The following is a 21,987-nucleotide window of genomic DNA, read 5'->3' as shown; positions in this document are numbered from 1 at the left end:
ATAAAATAACAGTCTTATTAATCACCAATTTCAATGATACGTGCATATTAAAAAATTTATTAATATGAACACAGAAATAAAAATATTAATTAAAAATCTACACTTCGATTTATAATAATGAAGTTACCTTATCACATTTATTTATTGTGAAAACAAAAACCTCATTTGCAGTGTTTCCTTAGTCCCAAACTCTAAAACAAAAAGTTATCACTGGCTACCTCTGGCTACCGTAATCTATGGTACGTAAAAAGCTAAGCATTCACAAACAAAGCTTCACCCGCCCTCGTTGTGCCGCGTCAGCATCCCGATCCAATTTCAAATTTGAATTTCGAAACTGTGGGACGCTTCCGGTGCGATATGGTATGCGGAAGTTGGCAAAAGAGACACCATAGGGTTCTGTGCGGTGTTATTATGTTAGTGAAACAAAGGAATTTTGAACATACAGCTATCGTTTCACGAAAATTATATTTATCGCCCTAGATTATGAAATATAAGACAAACCGACTTTCATTTGAAATTTTATCAACTTCAGTTTGAACATAAACTTTCCAATAGAAGGAACTGATTTGACTTTTTCGATATTATTGAAACTGAAAGTAACGAGATCTCCATTTCCCAATAATTTGCGACATCTTTTTTACTAATATTATAAACGTTTATTTATGGATAGTTGAATGTTTATTAATTACTCATCACAAGGATATATATTCTCCTTGTGATGAGTCTGCATTCCGAATGAGCGGTAGAATAAAAAAAAATGTGACTACAAAAGTGCTTATATTAAGTTTATTTAAATAAAGATTATTTCTAATCCTATAATTCATGCAAAAACTATTTAACGGATTTTGATAAAACTTTACAGTAATATAGCTTATACATCAGAATACATAGGCTATAATGTAAAAAGGTATGTAAATTGGGCGAAATATAATAATAAATGTCAAGTAAGTGTAATGCAGATAGAAGTTGCGCGGGTCAGCTAGTCCGATATAATAGTACGGTAAGATTCTATACCATGTAATTAAATAGTAGCTAATTGCTATGTATTCTGCAGTGTGATGAATAACATAATACATATATAACATATAGGTAAAATTCTCGTGTCATAATATTAGTTTACGAAACGGCTCGACCGATTTTTATGAAATTTTATATGTATATGTATATTCAGTAGGTCTAAGAATCGACTACTATCTATTTTTCATACGTCGATGTGATAAGGGTTGTCCACCGCTAACATTTATGATTTTGGACAAAATTTAATGTTAATTAAATACATACATCACTAAAATTTCACCCTTCTATCACCAACACCTATTTTTTAAAATCTATTTTAATTTATATGGCAAAACGTTTGCGGGGTCTGATAGTTATTATATATAATACTCTAATATACTACTCTCTAACCAGCTAGCTCTAACTCTAATATAATACTAATAATATAGTAAAAATACAAATCGAGGAACAGGTAGTTAATAAATAATGCACAGAATCGGACGGAACCCTAAACACCCACCTTTCCCATCCCCTCTTGCCGTTTTCTCGTTGGGAGAAGTTTTAATTTCACCGTAACGCAGCCTTTGCCTCTTGTATAGTATCCTGATGCTTTCTTTATACCTTTGGCGTCAAGCAAACTAAACAACATCCCTGGCTTATTTGAACAAGAGTTTTATGAGTTCCTAGCTTTTACCCACTATTTTTCTGCTGTTCTTGAGACAACTATATCCTGAACCTTTCTCGTGATACAATCTATATTCATGTTAAATTTCATTAAGATCCATTCAGCCCTTTAATCGAGAAATATTAATAAATAAATAATCTTGGGCAATTAACACAGCGCCATCTAGTCCCACGGTAAACAGATCGTGTGTTATGGTGGTAAGCAACTGATATAAATACATAAATAATATACATAGAAAACACCCAGATCGATATAAACAATCATACTCATAAATACAAATGATTGTACTGTGTGAGGAATCGAAGCCGCGACCATCGAAAATAAAGAGGTGTGCTAAACCGCTTGACTACCAAGGCCGTCTATATGATTATGGATGAATTTTGTATGGCCATGCATAGGTATTAATTATTGTATTTCTTGTATCAACTCTGAATTCACTACAACTGCCAAATAAATGATAAAGTTCAAGCTATTGAACTAAATTGACTTTAATTAGCAGTTAGCATTACACTTTACGAGTATCTGGCATTGTTTGTGTCAAGATAATTTGCGGGAAAATAAACAAATATGAATTAATATCCATTGTTATGTTCCCTGCCAACGCAGTTGTGCGTTTTCATTACAGCATCAGGTCAATAATAAATCAAGACTGTTGTCTCTGCCCAAAACCCATAACTCGTGGTTTAACGTTATTAAAATCTGTCCATAACTCTGGTACGCCAATTATTCGGCCGGCCAAGGCGTCACTTGTCCGTAATGGCCACCGTTCCCGCCTTTTTCGCTGTCAAAGCACTTTTTTCGCGGGAAAGCGCAGAGCAGAAATATTCTTGAGAGTGCAATCTGGATGGAATGTGTCTAATAATTTCTTGTCTGTCTTTACACTTGGTAAATATTGCTTGAGAGATTGCGATCATATTAAAATATTATTAAGTATTTCAAGCGCATACATATGACAGTTTACTTTTATAATATTATAATTTGAATGCGAAATTAATTCTGTCGCTCTGTTATCTTCATATAGATGAAATTAGCGAAAGGGATAACAACAAAGCGACGACTGAATCGTTTTAGTATGAAGGATCATTTTTTGCCTTGAATACGCAGTGTGAGGATCTACTGTTTCAGTTAATTAATACGTAATTTAGGAAATGAACCTCTTGCATCATTTCTTTTTTTTTTATTTCTTTTAAGTAAACAGTGGACGTGGTCAAAATGCCTTAGATTACCTGAACGCAAAAGAGGTAGAGGACGTCCTCCAGCCACCTGGTGGAACAAGCATGTATGAGCAATGTTGTCCCTGCGGAAAAATTGCCCGACCCCAGGAAAGATTATCTTGGCACCGAAAAATTAGGAGAACCGTCTCCGCATAAAGTGGGACAGTGCTAAGATTATTATTAAAAATAATACAAAATGCCTTCAGTCAGTGCTTCAGCAATAACGATTCCAATTCAATTCATTTTTGTACAAAACTATCAAAAGAAGAAATGCGATAAAGACAAAAACGAGTAGAGGTAACAATGTCAGTTTATATTTCGTGGTAAATTATAGAGATTGACTAAGAACTATAAATTTATTACGTTACTCGTGTTTAATTGAAGAGTATAAAAAAATGCAATATAGGATAATTGATTCTGAATTTGATTCCTGAGTGGACCGACGGTTTTTTCAAAAATATACCGTATTTATTATACAAAAAGTCGAAATTACATAACTGATAAAAGGGAGAGTAGAGAGTTTTACCCAGGTATAGACCGTAGTCATTTGCGTGGGTACCACAGTCTCCCCTACTTCAGCCGCAAAGCAACTTCCTTTGTAATCTGTGGTTTAGTTGAAACGTGAAAAATTTTTGAAATTACAGGATAAGAGGACTCTGGAATAAGCATAATAAGTAACCCATAACAAGTAAGATGAACGTAACATGATAACCTGATATTCGTATAGCTGTACACGTATATAGTGACGCTTACCATCAATTGATCACTTTGTCTTCCAAATACATAAAATAGGACTTTTTTGGGCCGGTCAGTTTGTCTTTTAATTATATAAAATAGCACTAGCTTAAAAAGAAACCGAATTAAACTGTTGTCTGTTTATTACATCATAACGAGAAAACTGTTGAATGGAATTTATTGAAATTTTATAATTAAGTATTCATTGGCTCATTGCTCATGTTAAATACTGCATTCATAAGTGCATGTTTAGTTGGAATCAGTAGAGTGGAACATAATATACAAATTGACACTCCAATTGTATGAAATCTCGTTATACATAGAGCTCTTGGTTAATTGGACGATAAAACGTACTGTAGTGTTCACTTATATATTAATTAAGTCTTCCTATATATATATTTTTTTTTTATATATTCTTTATTCTTATTCCGTAACACTTATGACGGGTGCTGTGTGTGGGGACTAGTCTGTTTGGGTTACGAACACCGATTAGACTATTTACTTTTGCAATAGCATATGCTGAGTGGTCACTCTATTCTCCCGAATTTGAATTTATAAATGAATCTGTATTATTGTAAACATGTACAACATTTATTTGAAAATAATACAAACTAAGTTTCTTGTCAGTTCTCATCTCGAAATCATTCCGAACTGACTGACGGTAGATATGACATATCATAGGAGATTGTAATAGACGTACATGAATAAAATTTATAAGATATAAGAATAATATTTTGAATTTCAATTTCAATTGCACTTATAAAATTGTACAATTTTGTGAGCTTAATGCCTCAAAAACAGTATAATAATATCTTAGATATTACTAGTGATTACTAACCGTTTTTAATATTTCTCTTTGAATGTTGATATGACACGACTCCAATTTTGTCAGCAATACTTATTAATATTACAAATGCGAAATTCTGTCTGTCGCACTTACACGTCAAAACTACTGAAACGATTTTAAAATGAAATTTGGTATACAGATAGTCTATGAAAAAAGGGTTGTAAGGGGTTGAAGGGGGAGAGGTAGAGTAGGGAGACAAGGTGACAAGTTGCCGAAACGATTTTAATTTGAAATTGAAATGACAAGAAAAAAGGGTTATCTTGAAGGGGGAGTATTGTCATTTTAGAACTAAAACTGTGACAAGGTGACAAGTTATCATTTTTTTTTAGAACTAAAACTGTGACACTCATTTTTTAGGCTGTTCATTAAATATAAATAACATGACATTAAAATTTTTTAAAGCTATCTAGAAGGACTAAATCTATATATTTGGCTTTATTTATTTGTAAAATAATCAGCCTAAATAATTAAAAATGCTAGCCAAGATCACAATTCCACGCGGACAAAATCGCGGACGCAGCTAATCATTATTATTACATAGTATAAAATAAAGTCGCTGTCGCTGTCTGTCCCTATGTATGCTTAAATCTTTAAAACTACGCAACAGATTTTAAAACAGTTTTTTAGTGTTCTATAATAAGTAATAGTGATTCTAGAGAAATGTTTATATATATAATTAAGGTACACCCGTGCGAAGTCAGGGCGAGTAGCTAGTAAATAATATAAAGGAAAAATATTTTCGAAAATACGTACCCGTAAAGGATATCGAGCGAACAAATCAATGAAAAATCCTAGTATTAAAACAAAATTATATAAATAGATATAATTAGGGCAACACTTGAATAATAATTTGCATTTAGCAAATTTATACCGAGCAATATAATGATTTAATGCATAAATTACGTTTAAAAGGTGATAGACGAGCTATAAATTAGAAAGTTCGCATATCAATAAGTTTAATATTAGCCGGCAGGCTTTTTTCATAAGAGTATCATAACCGCGTCCTAGATAGTGTCTGAGACTTGTTCATAAAAAAAAAGTCTCAAACTCAATTTAGTCTATGCATTGAAATGTATTGTATTCATTTACTTCATGTTTTTCTTTTTTTTTAGAAGACAAAAGATACGAAAAGAAGTAGAGGAAGACAGTACAGAAGATGGATAGATGATTTCCAAGATGTGGCAGGTGATACTTGAGCAAGATTTGCTAACAATAGAGACATTTGGAGGAGATCTATACTTGTTACCAAACAGATATAGATAACAGATATATATGTTGGATATAGAAGAAAATGTACATGTAAAAAAATATCTATGATCTGAATAAAGGCTTTATTATTATTAATTTACTTGTCATTCCATTCCATAAGATTTAATCATTAAGAATAGAATAGAATAAAAAATAATTTATGTAAGTAAACTTACATTGAAGCACTTTTGAATTTGGAATGATAATCATTTATGCAAGTAAACTTAAATTGAAAATTATTTATGCACTTAAATTGAATTTGAATTTGAATGAAAATCATTTAAATGAAGGACTTTTGAATTTGGAATGAAAATTATTTATGCAAGTAAACTTACATTGAAACACTTTTGAATTTGGAATGAACAGTGCTAACAAGCAATTAAAACGAAGAGTGTGAAGATCACTCCATCAAAATAAGATCAAAGAATAAAACTGAAAAACGTACCAGTTGAGTTACTTGCCAGTTTTTCTCAGCTCAAGTGGCTAGCCAAACTGGGGTATAGTCGGGTATAGTTGTGAAAGATATGACATACACAAGAGACGGTAAGGTTCAATGTGAATGAATGATTTTGAGTTTAAATTTGATAAAAATAAAACATGTTTTCAACTAGCTCTTAACAATATTGATGGGATGTTTCGACTTCTTGAGGAACCACAAAAACCCTTCAAGAAACAGGCAGTCATAGGGCTGAAAATATGTAATACCAATTAGAGCGAGGTCTATCATGTGGCCGAGAGAGAAACTCCAAGCATTTCCCGGACTAGTGAGCAAGGTGAAAGTTTAATATACTGGAGGTGCCTTACCAACATACATCGACACTCAACTTAACCACTTGTGTTTCTGTACCTGCCAAGGAAGCCTGTTACAGAAGGCCTGTTAATAAAAGCCGATCTCTGATAAATAATTTAATAATACTACATTTGTCTGAACACGCACATTACATTTTGTGTTGTACAGACAACATTTATTTTATTCACAATCAAATACAAAATCTGAGTGACCACAGATTACACCATGTATCAATACAGAGTATAAAATATACATAAGTATAACATCAACAAAAGCCACAGATAAGAGAATATTGAATAAGTTAAACCAAGCAAATCCTAATTTATATTACACTAGCTGTTACCCCCAACTTTGTCTGCACAAACTTCCACCCCCTATTCCACCCCTTTCTGATTAATTTGTGAAACATAAAAGCCTATGTCTATCCTACTTATGTAATCAATCTTCATTTCAAATTGCATTAAAATCTATTCAGCAGTTTAATAGTGAAAAGATACCAAACAGATATACAGACTTTCACATTTATAATAAGAAATATGGGTTACATAAATAAATGTTTGCTCTTAAGTGATGCCAGGAATTTAGACTGCTTAAAATTAATAGTAAGTTTAAATCGAAAAACAAATTTTCAACCCCTATTTTAAGATTACCATTACACCAATTTCAATTTTTACTATATTGTGAAATCAAAGTGATTTCACAATATAGTAAAAATTGAAATTGGTGCATTTTTTTACAAATAATTAAAGACGTCAGTAAAATAAATGATACTAAAAATATTTCTTTAAAAAATTAAAGACTTGATACAAAACAACGAGTAAAAAAATAAACTGTACACTTATATTTACCCAAAAATACTAATAGGTAAGAATTTTTTAAATATCCATAACAAGGAATATTGATATTTCTATAAATTATTTTTTAATAATATAATACAAGGTTAAAAATAGAAAAGATTTTTTTTTTATTAATATGTCACTGTTATTTTTATTTTAAAAATAAAGTTGCTATTTTTACCTAATTACATTCACTTTCATTCATTTATAGTTTTTTTTTTTCATAATTTTAAGTGCTGCCAGAATCAAAACTTAATCAGATTCCAGAAAATCGATAATTCGATTATGACCTAAAAATCAAACCTGTGAAAGAAGAAAACGCAGTGACTAAAACCACGTGGAGCGCCAAGGTCGAATTTATGTTTTCAACTTGTCAAGCGCGGCGTGTGATAAATTAATTCTACGGGCCGTTATCGTCGCATATGTTACATGAATTCAGACCTTAATCCCTACGAATAAGAAAACTATTTGAATGCGCAACGAGCCCACGCATAGTCGCCAACCCAGGCAATATATCTTGAGCCGTGTACTGCCCGTGACAGTTCGTAAACAAACTGGAGCTACCGCAACAAAGGGCGAGTGTCATTTTGCACAGTAAATATCGTCGACAAGCTAAATTTAAATCTCCTTACGTTCGTCCGTCATCTCAAAATAACAACTTATAAATAGGAAAGATTCGTGACTAAATCGCATTCATATTAATATTATTTGTAAAACTCTAACACTAATATCTGTATACACTTACCAGAAGAAAACAACACAAGGTTGGACAATGTTGCAGAGTCATCTGTAGTACATCTTGCACATATCGATCACAATCAGATTGCAGTCTCTCAAAAACACTAGTAAAAAAGGAAGAGGTTAGCACCAAAAATCTACGTTTTTCATATATGTATGTATCATTTAGCACTTCTAAATGTTCAGTTTGTCTAAATTTGATTACAAACTGATACACAATGCATTAGGCTAGCGAAGTCTGCTCGTAAAATGAATCACAATCAAAATAAAAATAGTCTCGCAGACGCTGCGTCGACCGCCGCGCCGCTGTCTGTCTGCCGTGCTGTCAATATTCGTCAAAATGAAAATGGCGACACCCTCGACAGAATACGATCAGCGCCGGCCTGCTAGCCAGTCGCCTCTCTATCTAAAACCAAACGAGAAACAAGGATGGGGAATCGTCGTGTTGTCTTCAACCCGACCGGACTGATTTGTGATGTCACGCCCAGCAGCGTAACGTTTTGCGTAATTACATGTTCTTGATGGTCTTTAAACTTGTTTTAATAACATTAATTTACGAACGTTTCGTATGTGAATTCGTCAGATGAAAGTGTCGGTCATGGCATAGGTTAATTATAGTATAATGTTACGTTATTTCTCTATAAAACGTCTTTGCGCATGTTAAGCCCATCCCACTACTCAATATCTGTCGTGAGGTCACCTCCTACTTCTTCTTATTTTATTCAGTACTATTTTTTCAGATGTTCATCTCAGCTGCATTAATTCGATGACTCCAACAGTCGCAATGCAGTTTGATTAATAATGGAGTCAGACTGGAAATATTCTTGTTCTGAATCGGAATAATTACCTACTACGAGAACTATAAGTTAAAGTATTAGAGAAAAATAAAACTATTGGTCAATTTTGAAACATTTTTAAATTAGAAATGTGAATAAAGGAAAAATCTTGAAATAAATTACAAATAATTTTAATTATGAGTATTTCAAGTAGCCTGGCCAGGCGAATACCCTAGACAACTATCATTTTGAAAGGAATAGCACAATTGAGCACAACAAAGGACTGTCATAAATTTACTACTTAATTAGGTACTTAGTATTTGATGTTATATTTTAAAATTAATTTAATATTTAATTAAAGAAGCAAGTCAGTAGAAAATTAAAAAAATCATATTTGATTATAACAAAAAAAAAGATTAATAAAGAATTATGATAGTAAATCAGACGAATGAAACTTTATTATATTTATTTATATATCATTTGTGTGGCTGTACAGCTACATCAATTGATACAATTAATATCAATGCATTTTAATCGATTGTACAATTTCATCGAATATATTGTAAAATAACGGCAGTCGACATAACTAAGTACATAATAAAAATAAAAATAATTGCCATAAAAATATATAGAATTCTAGAATTCTAATTTCGTTCATTCTTTTTTTTATCTAACAAAGTACTTCTTAATATAAATAATGACATTTATAGTTAGCAAGGACAAATGTCACATTTAAACGTCATAATAGCATAACAAAATTTCAAGAAAATATATAATCTATTTCCATTTTCTGTCAATCGTTCTTGCCTTTGGTGTTTCTGTGTAATTGAATTGTTTGTATTATACAAATTTCTTTGAATATATTTGAGTAAAATATTTCGTTTAATTTATAACCTGACATAATCACGTTTAATAACAACGTAAATGTGGATACATATAGAAAATGTTGGAAAAAAATACAATATTGCATGAATTATTTTAAAAGGTATTAAAATATATTGCTAGTACATGCAACACTCAATGAGTGAGTAGTGAACGATACGATTGATTTCAGTGTTCCATGTGACGCGACTGCTTATTTCATTCATTCCTTTTATCCGTTGCACTTTGAAAATTCTGTTTAAAATTTCATACTTTGCCGAAATTAGTTGTATAGTTGCTTTTATTTTTTAGTAATTTCATTAATTTATTCGCAATGGCAGATAGAGAAACTCATAATTCAAGACTTGCTGCTTACAAAAATGCTGGTCATGGAACGACAGTGAGTAAAAATAAAAATATATTGTTCGAAATTTGAAATTTCGAATACGATAAATTAATATTGTATGTGTATTTAAAAGCATTTTTGTAATATTTAAAAACAATCTGAGCCAAAATAACAAATATATTACTTAAAAATAACTTAAGTTTTTATAATATTCCCCACCGTCATTCCTTTTTATTAATATGCTTATAAACTACTTGTATGTAATCGCATTGTTAAGATATTCCCTTTTTTTATTTATATTTTAACTTGCGATTGCCAAAATCCATCGATTAAAAAAATGAAGTGAAAGGAACACGACCTTACTGAAGGGTAGTTGATTTCAGCCACATTATTATTATTATTATTATACGATATTCCACACTGGTTTAGTTTTTGTCTTGATATACACAGGCCGTCAAAGGGCATATGAAGGCGAAAGTCAATGTTAATACTCATGAAACGTAAAATACTTAGCAAAAAGCATAATAGAACATTTAAAAAAATCTTCTATACAAACTCACGCACGTGTATCACAGTATTATAAGCGTCGAAATGTATTTTTCTATTTCAACTGTAATTTTCACTTAGTAATATTTCCTACATCTGTTGTAAATTAATCGATTAGATAAGTAAATGTTGATGCATATATATGTATAATGTCTACAAAAGAATGTACCCACACAGTTAGTAGAAAAAAAACATAAATATCTAGTATTAGTGTTATTAATACTCAAAATGTGAGAGTTTGTGAGTATGGTAACATATTTTGATGAAACTTTACAGTATAGCTTATGCATCAGAATAATATATGGGCTATAAATTTCATGCAGGGTAAACCATGGGAACTGTTACTTACTAATAAATGAACATGAAATTATGAAAGATCCTTTAATACACTGGTATTGCTAGTTCTGTTAATTACTTGGGAGTTTATGCATAATTTCCTGTACCAATGCAAAAATGTTGCCTATTTCGAATTTGACTCAGCATTTTTTTATGTTTGTTGTTTATGACAGACTAAGTTAATTAAATAAACATTTAGAACATACAAAAAAGCTCTTCCCAAAAGTTTTAATGCAGATGAAGCAATGTAAAATTTAAATGATTTAATGTTACATCATTACTCAGTATAAATCAAAGTTGCTGTCGCTGTCTGTCCAATAAAGAACTCTTGATGACATGTCAATGCTCACCTTCCATCTCTCCCTGCTCAGCCAAATCTGGTAGGATCCTGCTTGTGCAGCCTTAGATACAAATTCCAGTATAGAATTTACTGTAGACCTAGACCTCTTTAGTATACCTCTCAATCTCAATTGAATTCATTATTAATTCCTAGCCTATATTTGTTTTTGTCTATTACTAATTCCCATGCTATAGTGAGCTCTCATTTATAATATTAGTATATTTTAAGTCCTGTACTAGATGCAATTGTATGCAAAAAGTCTGTACTGGAATTTATTCCATATCCATTTTTATTATACCCCTGATCACTGTAACATCCTTTTCAATCATACATTTGTTAATCAGGATCTGCGTCGCAAGAGGGCAGAGCTCAGTGTTGCCCTTAGGAAGCAAGCTCGTGATGAACAGCTGCTCAAGCGGAGGGCACTCTCTCCTGAAGCAGGAGAGGCACCTCAGGATGGTGAGAAGCAGCAAACTCCAGGAGAGATTGTAAAAGGTAATATTCATAATTATATATTCTTTATGGAGAATAATGGAGAATGATTTACCTGCTTTGCTCTAAAAGTATATGCCACTACACATCTTAAGTTATTGTAGCCCACACATGTATAAAGGAAATATCTCCTTTGGAAAATACACCAACCTGAGGAGATAAAAACTGTCACCTCAAAGAATATTCTTAAATTCTTATCCCTGATGAGTTTTGAAATAGAAATTATTTAAATTGAACTTAATATAAGCTAATATATTTTTTTCTACTGCTCATTGGAAAAGCAAACTCATAACAAACACAAGCGAGATACTTAGTGTGATGTTCTTTTAAGTAAATATTGTTCAGCATTACATATTAAATATGAAAGATCATGATATTAAAGTGATAGTTCTCTGAATACCTAAGTAGCAAGGTCTGAAACAAGGCATAAATTTCCATAGGTTGCATTGCTATAATAATAATAATCTCAGGACAATTCACACAGCGCCATCTAGATCCAAGATAAGCTAGCCAAAGCTTATGTTATGGGTACTAGATAACTGATACACATACATAGATATTTTTATTTTGTAAATACATACATATTATATATAGAAAACACCCAGACTGATACAAGCAATCATACTCATGAATACAATTGTTTGTGCCGTACGAGGAATCAAACCCACGTCCATCGGTCGTAAAGGGGTATGCTAGACTACTAGACTACTGAGGTCGTCTATTGGCGTAAATAGCTAGCAATAGCTCAAACTCTTAATGAAGGGGATCCTCATTTCAAAGATTGTTAAAGGTTCATTAGCGATAAGACCGCCTCTTGTACTTAGTTTTATTTTTAGTTCTTTAATTTTATTCATGTCCTATTCAAAGTCATATTGGTGCAATAAATTGTAATAGAAAGGAATGTGAAAATAAATTGTATCACAAGGAGAGGAGGGTCATAGTATATCTTGTACTTTATGATAACTCAAATTTCTTTCTCATTGTCTATGCAGGTCTAAAGTCTCAGGATCTAGCTGTGCAGACAGCAGCAGCACGTGCGGCCCGCCGTATGCTGTCGAGGGAGCAGAACCCTCCGATCTCATTGATGGTGGATGCTGGTGTTATCAAGCCTTTGATTGCTGCGTTGGACAGAGATGACTGGTGAATAAACTGTTTATGACTCTCTTCAGGGAATATCTCTTCCCCACATTTTCTTTTATGCAACTATAATAACAAATAAGCTGAAGGTGATGGTACATGGTAACCATTGCTTAATAAAATTAAAAACCATTTATTCATGTAGGTTTTAGCTGCTTATGAACATAATATTTTTTCACCTACCTTCCAGTACAGTATATAGATTTAATTGAGAAGAACTGGCACGAAACTCAACCGAATTCTTTTTTTTTAGAAGCCATTTTATTTACAATGTGTACTCTTGCAGGCGTCTATGACTTACTTACATTAAGTAAAAATCCTGTGCATGAATTGCCATGAATATTTGTCATTTACATGAAAATCACTAGGTTTTATCGACTCAGAAGTAATTTAGTTACTGAATTATTTGTTACGATTTACAGTACCGACCTCCAGTTTGAAGCTGCTTGGGCTTTAACCAACATAGCATCAGGCACCCACGACCACACCATGGCTGTTATCGATGTAAGTTATAATTATATTAATAATTAGAATATAATTTTTTGTTAGGTCTGAGAACAGATATAGTATTTATGGCCATAGATAGGTAGGCTATTCAGAAATAATTTATATGGGAATACTATGTTTGCCATTTAGCTAGTAGTTTCATATTTTTAGTTTTAACATATAAAAAATTAATTAATTTTAAGCTCTAAGAGGTCTAACATTCATTAGCAATAATGGGTAACGTCAGGATGAGTATAGATTCTGGTTTTATTTACCTGAGTTCACCATAATAAGTGTCACATATGTGGGATCAATTCCACATCATCAAGGGCCACTGGAGAGACTTATTAACCGATAATTCCGTAACTTATGCAGGCCGGCGCGATCCCACCGCTGGTGTCGCTGCTGGAACGCGGTGGAGCGGTGGGCGAGCAGAGTGCGTGGGCGCTGGGCAACATCGCGGGCGACGGGGCCGGGCCCCGGGACGCCGTGCTGGAACACCGCGCGCTGCCCGCGCTACTGAAGCTGCTGCGACCGCACACGCCGCCCAGCCAGCTGCGGACCGCCGTGTGGGCCTACAGCAACCTGTGCAGGTAACTGTACCTCTGTGTGCATGCACACACCGCCCAGACCGTTGCAGACCACCGTGTGGGCGTACAGTAATCTGTGCAGGTAACTGTACCACTGTGTGCATGCACACACTGCCCAGACCGCTGCGGACCGCCGTGTAGGCGTACAGCAATCTGTGCAGGTAACTGTACCACTGTGTGCATGCACACACTGCCCAGACCGCTGCGGACCGCCGTGTGGGCGTACAGCAATCTGTGCAGGTAACTGTACCACTGTGTGCATGCACACACCACCCAGACCGCTGCGGACCGCCGTGTAGGCGTACAGTAATCTGTGCAGGTAACTGTACCACTGTGTGCATGCACACACCGCCTAGACCGCTGCGGACCGCCGTGTGGGCGTTCAGCCATCTGTGCAGGTAACTGTACAACTGTGTGCATGCACACACCGCCTAGACCGCTGCGGACCGCCGTGTGGGCGTACAGCCATCTGTGCAGGTAACTGTACCACTGTGTGCATGCACACACCGCCTAGACCGCTGCGGACCGCCGTGTGGGCGTACAGCCATCTGTGCAACACGGGTTACCACAGGGCGCCTCCACCCAGCGCCTGACCGCTGCGGACCGCCGTGTGGGCGTACAGCCATCTGTGCAGGTAACTGTACCACTGTGTGCATGCACACACCGCCTAGACCGCTGCGGACCGCCGTGTGGGCGTACAGCCATCTGTGCAGGTAACTGTACCACTGTGTGCATGCACACACCGCCTAGACCGCTGCGGACCGCCGTGTGGGCGTACAGCCATCTGTGCAGGTAACTGTACCACTGTGTGCATGCACACACCACCCAGACCGCTGCGGACCGCCGTGTAGGCGTACAGTAATCTGTGCAGGTAACTGTACCACTGTGTGCATGCACACACCGCCTAGACCGCTGCGGACCGCCGTGTGGGCGTACAGCCATCTGTGCAGGTAACTGTACCACTGTGGGCAAGCACACACCGCCCAGACCGCTGCAGACCACCGTGTGGGCGTACAGTAATCTGTGCAGGTAACTGTACCACTGTGTGCATGCACATACCGCGCAGACAGCTGCGGTCCGCCGTGTGGGGATTTTTTACTTTTAGAAAATCCCTCACTTCTGTTTCCTTTTTCTTGTACTACAACATCTACATACATAAACAAGCATTTAGCCCATCTGATGGTAAACAGTTACCTTAGCCTATGGACACCTGAAATTAACAAGGATATCATGTACGCGCTGCCGACCATATCATTTACTTCAGCCTAGGTTTAGTCTCAGTGGTCTAACGGTTTAGCACACCACCTTCCTAGCGACACTACTGATGGTCACTATTTGTATTCATGAGCATGATTTTTTGTACCAGTTAGGGTGTTTTTTAATTTCATACACTCAAGTTAAACCTAGATAAACTTTGTACAAATTTGTGTTATTTTGATGTATAAGCTATATTACTGTAAAGTTTCATCAAAATCCGTTCAGTACCTTTTGTCTGAAAGATTAAAATATTCACAAACTTTCTCATTTCTAATATAAAAAACAAGATTTTAATATCAAATTCAGCTGATATATCACTAAATGTAAAATAATATGTATTTCTCTTATTCCAGGAATAAGAATCCTCTAGTGAAATTTGATATGGTCTCTCCAGCTCTTCCATATATATCCGACTTGCTGGAAGTAACCGATCAAGATATATTGGGTGAGTATTGTTTCCTAGTCAGGTGCTGATTGAACTGTTTTAGTCCTAGACTTCTAAGGCCGCAACTGGACACAGACTTTGTTTTTGTGACACATATATACATATATGCTACCTGACCCCACAAACGTTGTTTTGCCAAATTATTTTCTATTATATAAATTAAAATCGTTATTAAAAAAGGGGATAGTGGTAGATATGTGAAAATTTAGATTTGTATGTATTTTTTTTATATTCTTCATCATTAATCTCAATGCTGCCCACCTATGATGACGGATCATGATACCACTCCTGATGCGACATATATGTATATATTATTTTATTTTTAAATTAAAATAAAAATATCTAGCTAAATATATGGCTCTAGATTTCATGTTAGGCAAGTTGTATACATAGTTTTGTTTATTCCTTACATTGGACACTACCTCTGATTACCCCCTGGGATATTATAGTCGTGATGCTATAATATTACTTATATTTACAGCTTTACTTCCGAAGGTCGCGGGTTCGATTCCGCGCACGGCACAAATATTTCAATTCATGAGTATGATTGTTTGTATCGGTCTGTTTATTTTCTATGTATATCATGTATGCATTTACCAAAAAAAAAGTATCAGTATGTATCAGTTGTCTAGTACCCATAGCACACGCTGCTTAGCTTGGGACTAGATGGCGCTGTGTGAATTTCTCTGAAATATTATTATTAATTTATATTTAAATCTTACAATTCAAAAATTCAAAATTCAAAATATCTTTATTCATGTAGGTCTATTACAGACTCTTATGATATGTCAAATCTACCGTCAGTTCGGAATGATTTCAAGATGAGGACTGACAAGAAACTCAGCTCGTATTTTTTTTTTTTTTAATATTGTACATATTTATAATAATACTATTTCATTTAAATTCAAATTTGGGAGAATAGAGTGACCACCAGCATATGCTATATAAAAAAAAATCAAAAAAATCAAAAAATCTAATCAGTGTTCGCAACCTGAACAGACCAGTCCCCACAAGCAGCCCTCACGATATGACGGATGAGCCAATCATTGCACTCAACCATATTAGAGGGATCCGATGAACAGGTATGGACCACAAGTTTGAACTTTATAGCGTAGTTTTTTCATTTATTTCATTTATATTATTTACAGCATAAACTGTACCAATCATGTTTTCACTCCATTACAATATTTAAATTACAATATGTCATTACTAAATTTAGGATAAGTTTCTTTAGTGTTTATTACATTATCTATGTCAATGAGAAAGTTATATACCTTAACAAATGTTAAAATAATTAAGTTCAAAGTTAAAATAAGTAAGTAATTAAGTCCACGCATTGTAGTCATTCAAGTAGTCGTTTATTTTATAATAAGCTTTAGCGCAAAGTGTATTTTTTACATGTATCTTAAATTTCCCTTCATTTAAATTCAAAACATTATCGGGCAATTTATTATAAAAACGTACACAATGTCCCATGAAAGATGTACTTACTTTTTTGAGACGAAAACTAGGCATATTTAATTTATTTTTATTCCTTTATTAAAACCGTGTAAGTGACTATTCTTTGTAAATAAATTTAAGTTTTTACAAACATTATATTTTCATATATATATTGAGAGGGAACAGTAAGCTGTTTCTTTAAAGCGTTCTCTCGTTCGCGACAAGTAAATTATATATTGAACGAACTGCTCTTTTTTGTAATATAAAAATTGATTCTACATCATCCTTGCCCCACAATATAATACCATACGACATTATACTATGGAAGTAACTAAAATACACTAGCTTCGCTGTTGCAGTATCAGTTAACTGTCTAATTTTTCTGATAGCAAAAGAAGCCGAGCTCGGTTTAATATATGTGGTCCCCACTGCAATTTATTATCTATTACAATACCAAGAAAAGAAGTCTTATCAACAAAGTCCAAAACATGATCATTCAAACTAACATTTACAATAACAATGATATCCTTATATTGATTCTAGCGGATTCATGCTGGGCACTGTCATACCTAACAGACGGGCCCAACGAGAGGATAGAGTCTGTACAAAGCACCCCTAACCTGCTGGTCCGCCTCGTCTCCCTGCTGGGTCACAAGTCCCCCGCCGTCAGGACCCCCGCCCTCAGATCTGTGGGGAACATGCTCACTGTGATGAACAGTTACCCCGTTGCTGAGGTTATATATATTTTCGCACAAGTTGATGACTTTTTTTTTTTTTTTGTGATGTAATCTAACTGTTGCCTAAATACATAAACAGCACTATGAAGATCACGTTATCATGTGACAGTATGTTTTAGTCTTAGCATTATTACTGTCATAAGCTTTAGCGTAATTTATAGACCTCGATTCAAATTCAAAATTACAGACTCTTTATTATAGCTTTAACTTCCACATAATATTTTCAAACATATAGTTATTACTAGCTTTTGCTCGCGGCTTCGCTCGCGTTAATTTGTTCCTTTAGGGGTGGAATTTATTAAAATCCTTTCTTAGCCTACGTCATAGTAGCTATATGCAAGCAAAGTCTCAGCCCGATCGGTTTAAAATTGACGAAGTTTCATACAAACTTTTCCCCTATTTCATCCCCTTGGGAGTAGAATTAATCAAAATCCTTTCTTAGCGGATGTCTACGTCATAACATCTACCTGCATGCCAAATTTCAGCCCGATCGGTCCAGTAGTTTGGGCTGTGCGTTGATAGATCACTATGTCAGTCACCTTTTTGTTATATATATTTAGATTATTTTTTTTTTCTTATCGCTGACGTAATCTCTTCCAGACATTAAAATTTATATTTTTTCTATAGTCAGAAATGGCGCAATTGACCTCCTAATAATCTCCTTCCCCTTTAGACGGACCGTTGCCTACAAGCCGGCTGCCTGGATCACATCGCCACGCTACTCCACTGCGGGAAGCCATCCCTCATGAAGGAAGCGGCTTGGGCTATCTCAAACATCCTAGCTGGCACCAATGAACAGATACAGCAGGCGATCGATAAGGGAATCCTGAATCATTTGTTACATGTGCTGTCTTTCGATGATATCAAGTGAGTACTAAAACTAAAATACCAAATATTATGCATGCAAAAGTAATTCTGTCTGTCTGTCTCGCTTTCACGCCAAAACTAATACTATACCTGATTTAAATGAAAATTGGTACACAGATAAACCCAGATCCTGAAAAAGGGTTAATAACCCTTTTTGGTGTTTTTTTTATGGATGATAATGGAATGGTGCACCCGCCTGCGCTAACTGTTTACGTTAGTGGGGCACCAGTGAGAATAAGAAGAAAAAGATTAGCATGAGGTCAGGTCAGTTAGCCTATCATGACCCATTCACCAAGAATTTATCACGATGGCTTCCAGGGGAACCGCGTGGAGATCAACCTAATATGATACATTGCTAGCAATGGGATTTACTAGTTCCCATTACAAACAATCCCCTTTCCCCCCTTTTTGGAGTTGAAAGGAGAGATGAAAGGTTGTACAAAAGTATTGTCATTTTTAAAGCAAGAATTTTGAAACTTTTTTTTATGACTTGTTGGGTTAGATTATTAACTACTTTATGCTCACCAATGTTACTAATCCACGCCGACAAAGTCGCAAGCACAGCTAGTATATAAAAAAAATAGTTTATTCAAAATACTTTCTACAGTCTAACGGAATAACTAATATAGAACCACAATATTCTCAGATGCCAGAAAGAAGCCGCATGGGCGATTACCAACTTGTGCCTAGGTGGAAGTCCTCAGCAGCTGGACGCTCTACTTGCGGCCGGGTTCCTACAACCGTACTGCTATCTATTGAGTTCGCCCGACCACCGCGCTGTCACCGTTGTACTGGATGGTCTCACCAACTTACTGCAGGTGAGCTTCAAAGTGGACATCTGCAAATTACGTCACACTTGGAGGACGAGTGAGAGGGACAAAGTGTGTGTGACAAGAGGTGGGAGTCTTAAATCTCATGATGTCACATTTTGAAGTATAATATATATTTGTATTTGAATACCTTCGTAATTGAAACGCGAAATTTGAATTATCATTACATAGTATAAAACAAAGTCGCTGTCTGTCCGTCCCTATGTATGCATAAATCTTTAAAACGCAATGGATTTTGAAACAGTTCTATTTTAATACATGGAGTGATTCAAGAGGAAGGACTATATATGTACTACATGTACACCCGTGCGAAGCCGGGGCGAGTATTAATAACAATACATTAATAGACAATTATATGAACAGCAAGCTTTCATCCCCTAATTTATCCCCTTGGGGGTAGAATTAATCAAAATCCTTTCTTAGCGGATGCCTACGTCATAACATCTACCAGCATGCCAAATTTCAGCCCGATTCGTCCAGTGGTTTAGGCTGTGCGTTGATAGATCACTATGTCATTCACCTTTGAGTTATATATATTTAGATTAATAGAAAGTGTAGTTTGTGATGTCTGATGTACCATTTATGTATATAGGTGATGTTTACCACTTACCATCAGGTTGTTGGTCTACTGTTCAGAATATTTCTGTATAAATAAAGGTCACGGTATGTTATGTTGTTATAACTTTATTGCAGGCCGCCGCAAAATTTGGACAAGTGGAGCCTCTGTGTATAAGATTAGAAGAGATAGGGGCTTTGGATCAATTAGAAGCGTTGCAGCAACACGAAAACGAATCGGTAAATCTTTAAGATTGTTTTTAAAGACATTTCAGAGTATTTAACTGTATAAAGTGTCAATAAAATAGTGGTAGAACAGTAGCTAACCTAACTAATAAAGTTGTACAATATTTTTCTTATATATCTTCTAGGTACATATGGCAATTGATTACATTTTTATTATTATATATGTTGTTATATGGATAGAAATTACTGCAAAGTTTAGTTTCACACTATTTTCAGTGTCTAGAGTCATTTACTGTGTCTTTAATTTTCTTTACATATAAAACAAAGTCGCTGTCGCAGTCTCTTCGCTTATATCTTTTAAAAAAATAAAAAATCACGCAACGGATTTAATGCAGTTTTCGGCAATAGGTAGTGATTCAAGAGGAAGGTTTATATATATAATACATGCGTGTTATAGTATAGAAGAAGCCGAGAAATTCAAAGATTTGTATGCATCCGTATGAAGCTGGAAGTGGTCGCTAGTACATAATCTGGGATAGCTTCTTAAATACTGGTGTGATTTAAATGACTTTGATATCAATTTAAAGCTAACAGTTCAACCTTCCAAATGGTATCATTTTTATTATTCTTAACTAGTTTTTAAGTACTCAAGATCGCCCGGAATCAATTCAAAGCAAGTGATTTCATACTTTTGCTCGCGAGTGTATATAAATATATATTTTCCACGTTACAGGTATATAAGAAAACCTTACACATTTTGGATACATATTTCGCGGAACAAGACGACGCGGCCGCTGCACCAACAGAAACGAATGAAGAATATCAATTTGGTACAACAGGAACACCAAACATCAACTTCTAGAACGATCCATGTTCAAATTGCCCGGGGCCCCCAGGTCCCGTAGTATGTTACACTAGCGACCCTATTGTTAGCCACTGCCATGTATATTTCTATTATTAATACAATCATTTAGATTATAGTAGGATAGTATATATATAGTAGGTTTTATTATTTACTGTTAGCAACATGAACATGCGTTTTTTTATAATTAGTATACAAGATTCTTCTAGAAAATCGAAGATCGTTAGATAGAATTTTTCTTAAGGGGAAGCAACAAATAGGATGCGTTGTTAATTGTATCAATTTTGATCACACTTAAAAGCAGCAAATACGCTATCCCAAATACTGAGATACAACTGTTATTTGCACTTTCACGTGCAGATTTTTTAACTGAATTCATTCAGTTTTAATTTTTGTATTTATTGTAATGAATGAACACAATAACTATGTAGTAAAAGAACTTTCCAGCGATGGTATTTCCGAACCGATACGATATTGAAACCTTAAAAAAAAGAGCTTATTCCTTCTTAAAAGGCATCAGCATACACACTTGCAATTCTCCTAGTGTTACGGGTGTTCATGGGCGGCGATAATCACTTACCATCAGGTGAGCCGCAAGCTTGTTGTCCCTATGCTAAAATAACTGTGTATCTCTGTATCGTTACTTTACCATCAATTCAAATTTAATATAGTGATAATTTATATAAGCTTTGTTTTTGTTGGTAAATGTGGACCAATTATATAAGTATGTATGAAATTATGTCTATGAAAGTTATGCTAAACTGGTGAACAAAATCCCGAAAAAAAAGCCATTTCCTGTATTTGCATCG

The 21,987-nt window shown here is 34.8% G+C and overlaps 2 protein-coding genes across 2 annotated transcripts in view; one reads left to right on the top strand and one right to left on the bottom strand.

Moving 5' to 3' along the window:
- The window catches only part of LOC131842283 (homeobox protein PKNOX2-like), a 42,346-nt gene extending 34,160 nt beyond the window's left edge, over positions 1-8,186 (bottom strand). The window contains exon 1 of the mRNA XM_059190819.1: positions 8,097-8,186. The gene's annotated coding sequence lies outside the window, so the exon portion shown is untranslated. The remainder of the gene's footprint in view (positions 1-8,096) is intronic.
- A 1,775-nt stretch (positions 8,187-9,961) lies between these two features.
- Positions 9,962-21,513, top strand: LOC131842280 (importin subunit alpha-1-like). Its single transcript, XM_059190816.1, has 11 exons — positions 9,962-10,126; positions 11,639-11,789; positions 12,779-12,926; positions 13,346-13,427; positions 13,785-14,002; positions 15,610-15,701; positions 17,685-17,875; positions 18,552-18,745; positions 19,392-19,563; positions 20,269-20,370; positions 21,050-21,513. The coding sequence occupies exons 1-11, from the start codon at positions 10,061-10,063 to the stop codon at positions 21,176-21,178; spliced, it is 1,545 nt and encodes a 514-aa protein (XP_059046799.1). The 5' UTR covers positions 9,962-10,060; the 3' UTR covers positions 21,179-21,513.
- Positions 21,514-21,987: the final 474 nt, after the last annotated feature.

Source organism: Achroia grisella, unplaced genomic scaffold (genome assembly GCF_030625045.1).
Source record: "Achroia grisella isolate CSIRO2021 unplaced genomic scaffold, CSIRO_AGI_Agris_v1 utg2156, whole genome shotgun sequence".
Classification (NCBI taxonomy): Eukaryota; Metazoa; Arthropoda; class Insecta; order Lepidoptera; family Pyralidae; genus Achroia; species Achroia grisella.
Note: the sequence above shows the minus strand (reverse complement) of the source record. Positions and strands in the feature narration are given on the sequence as shown.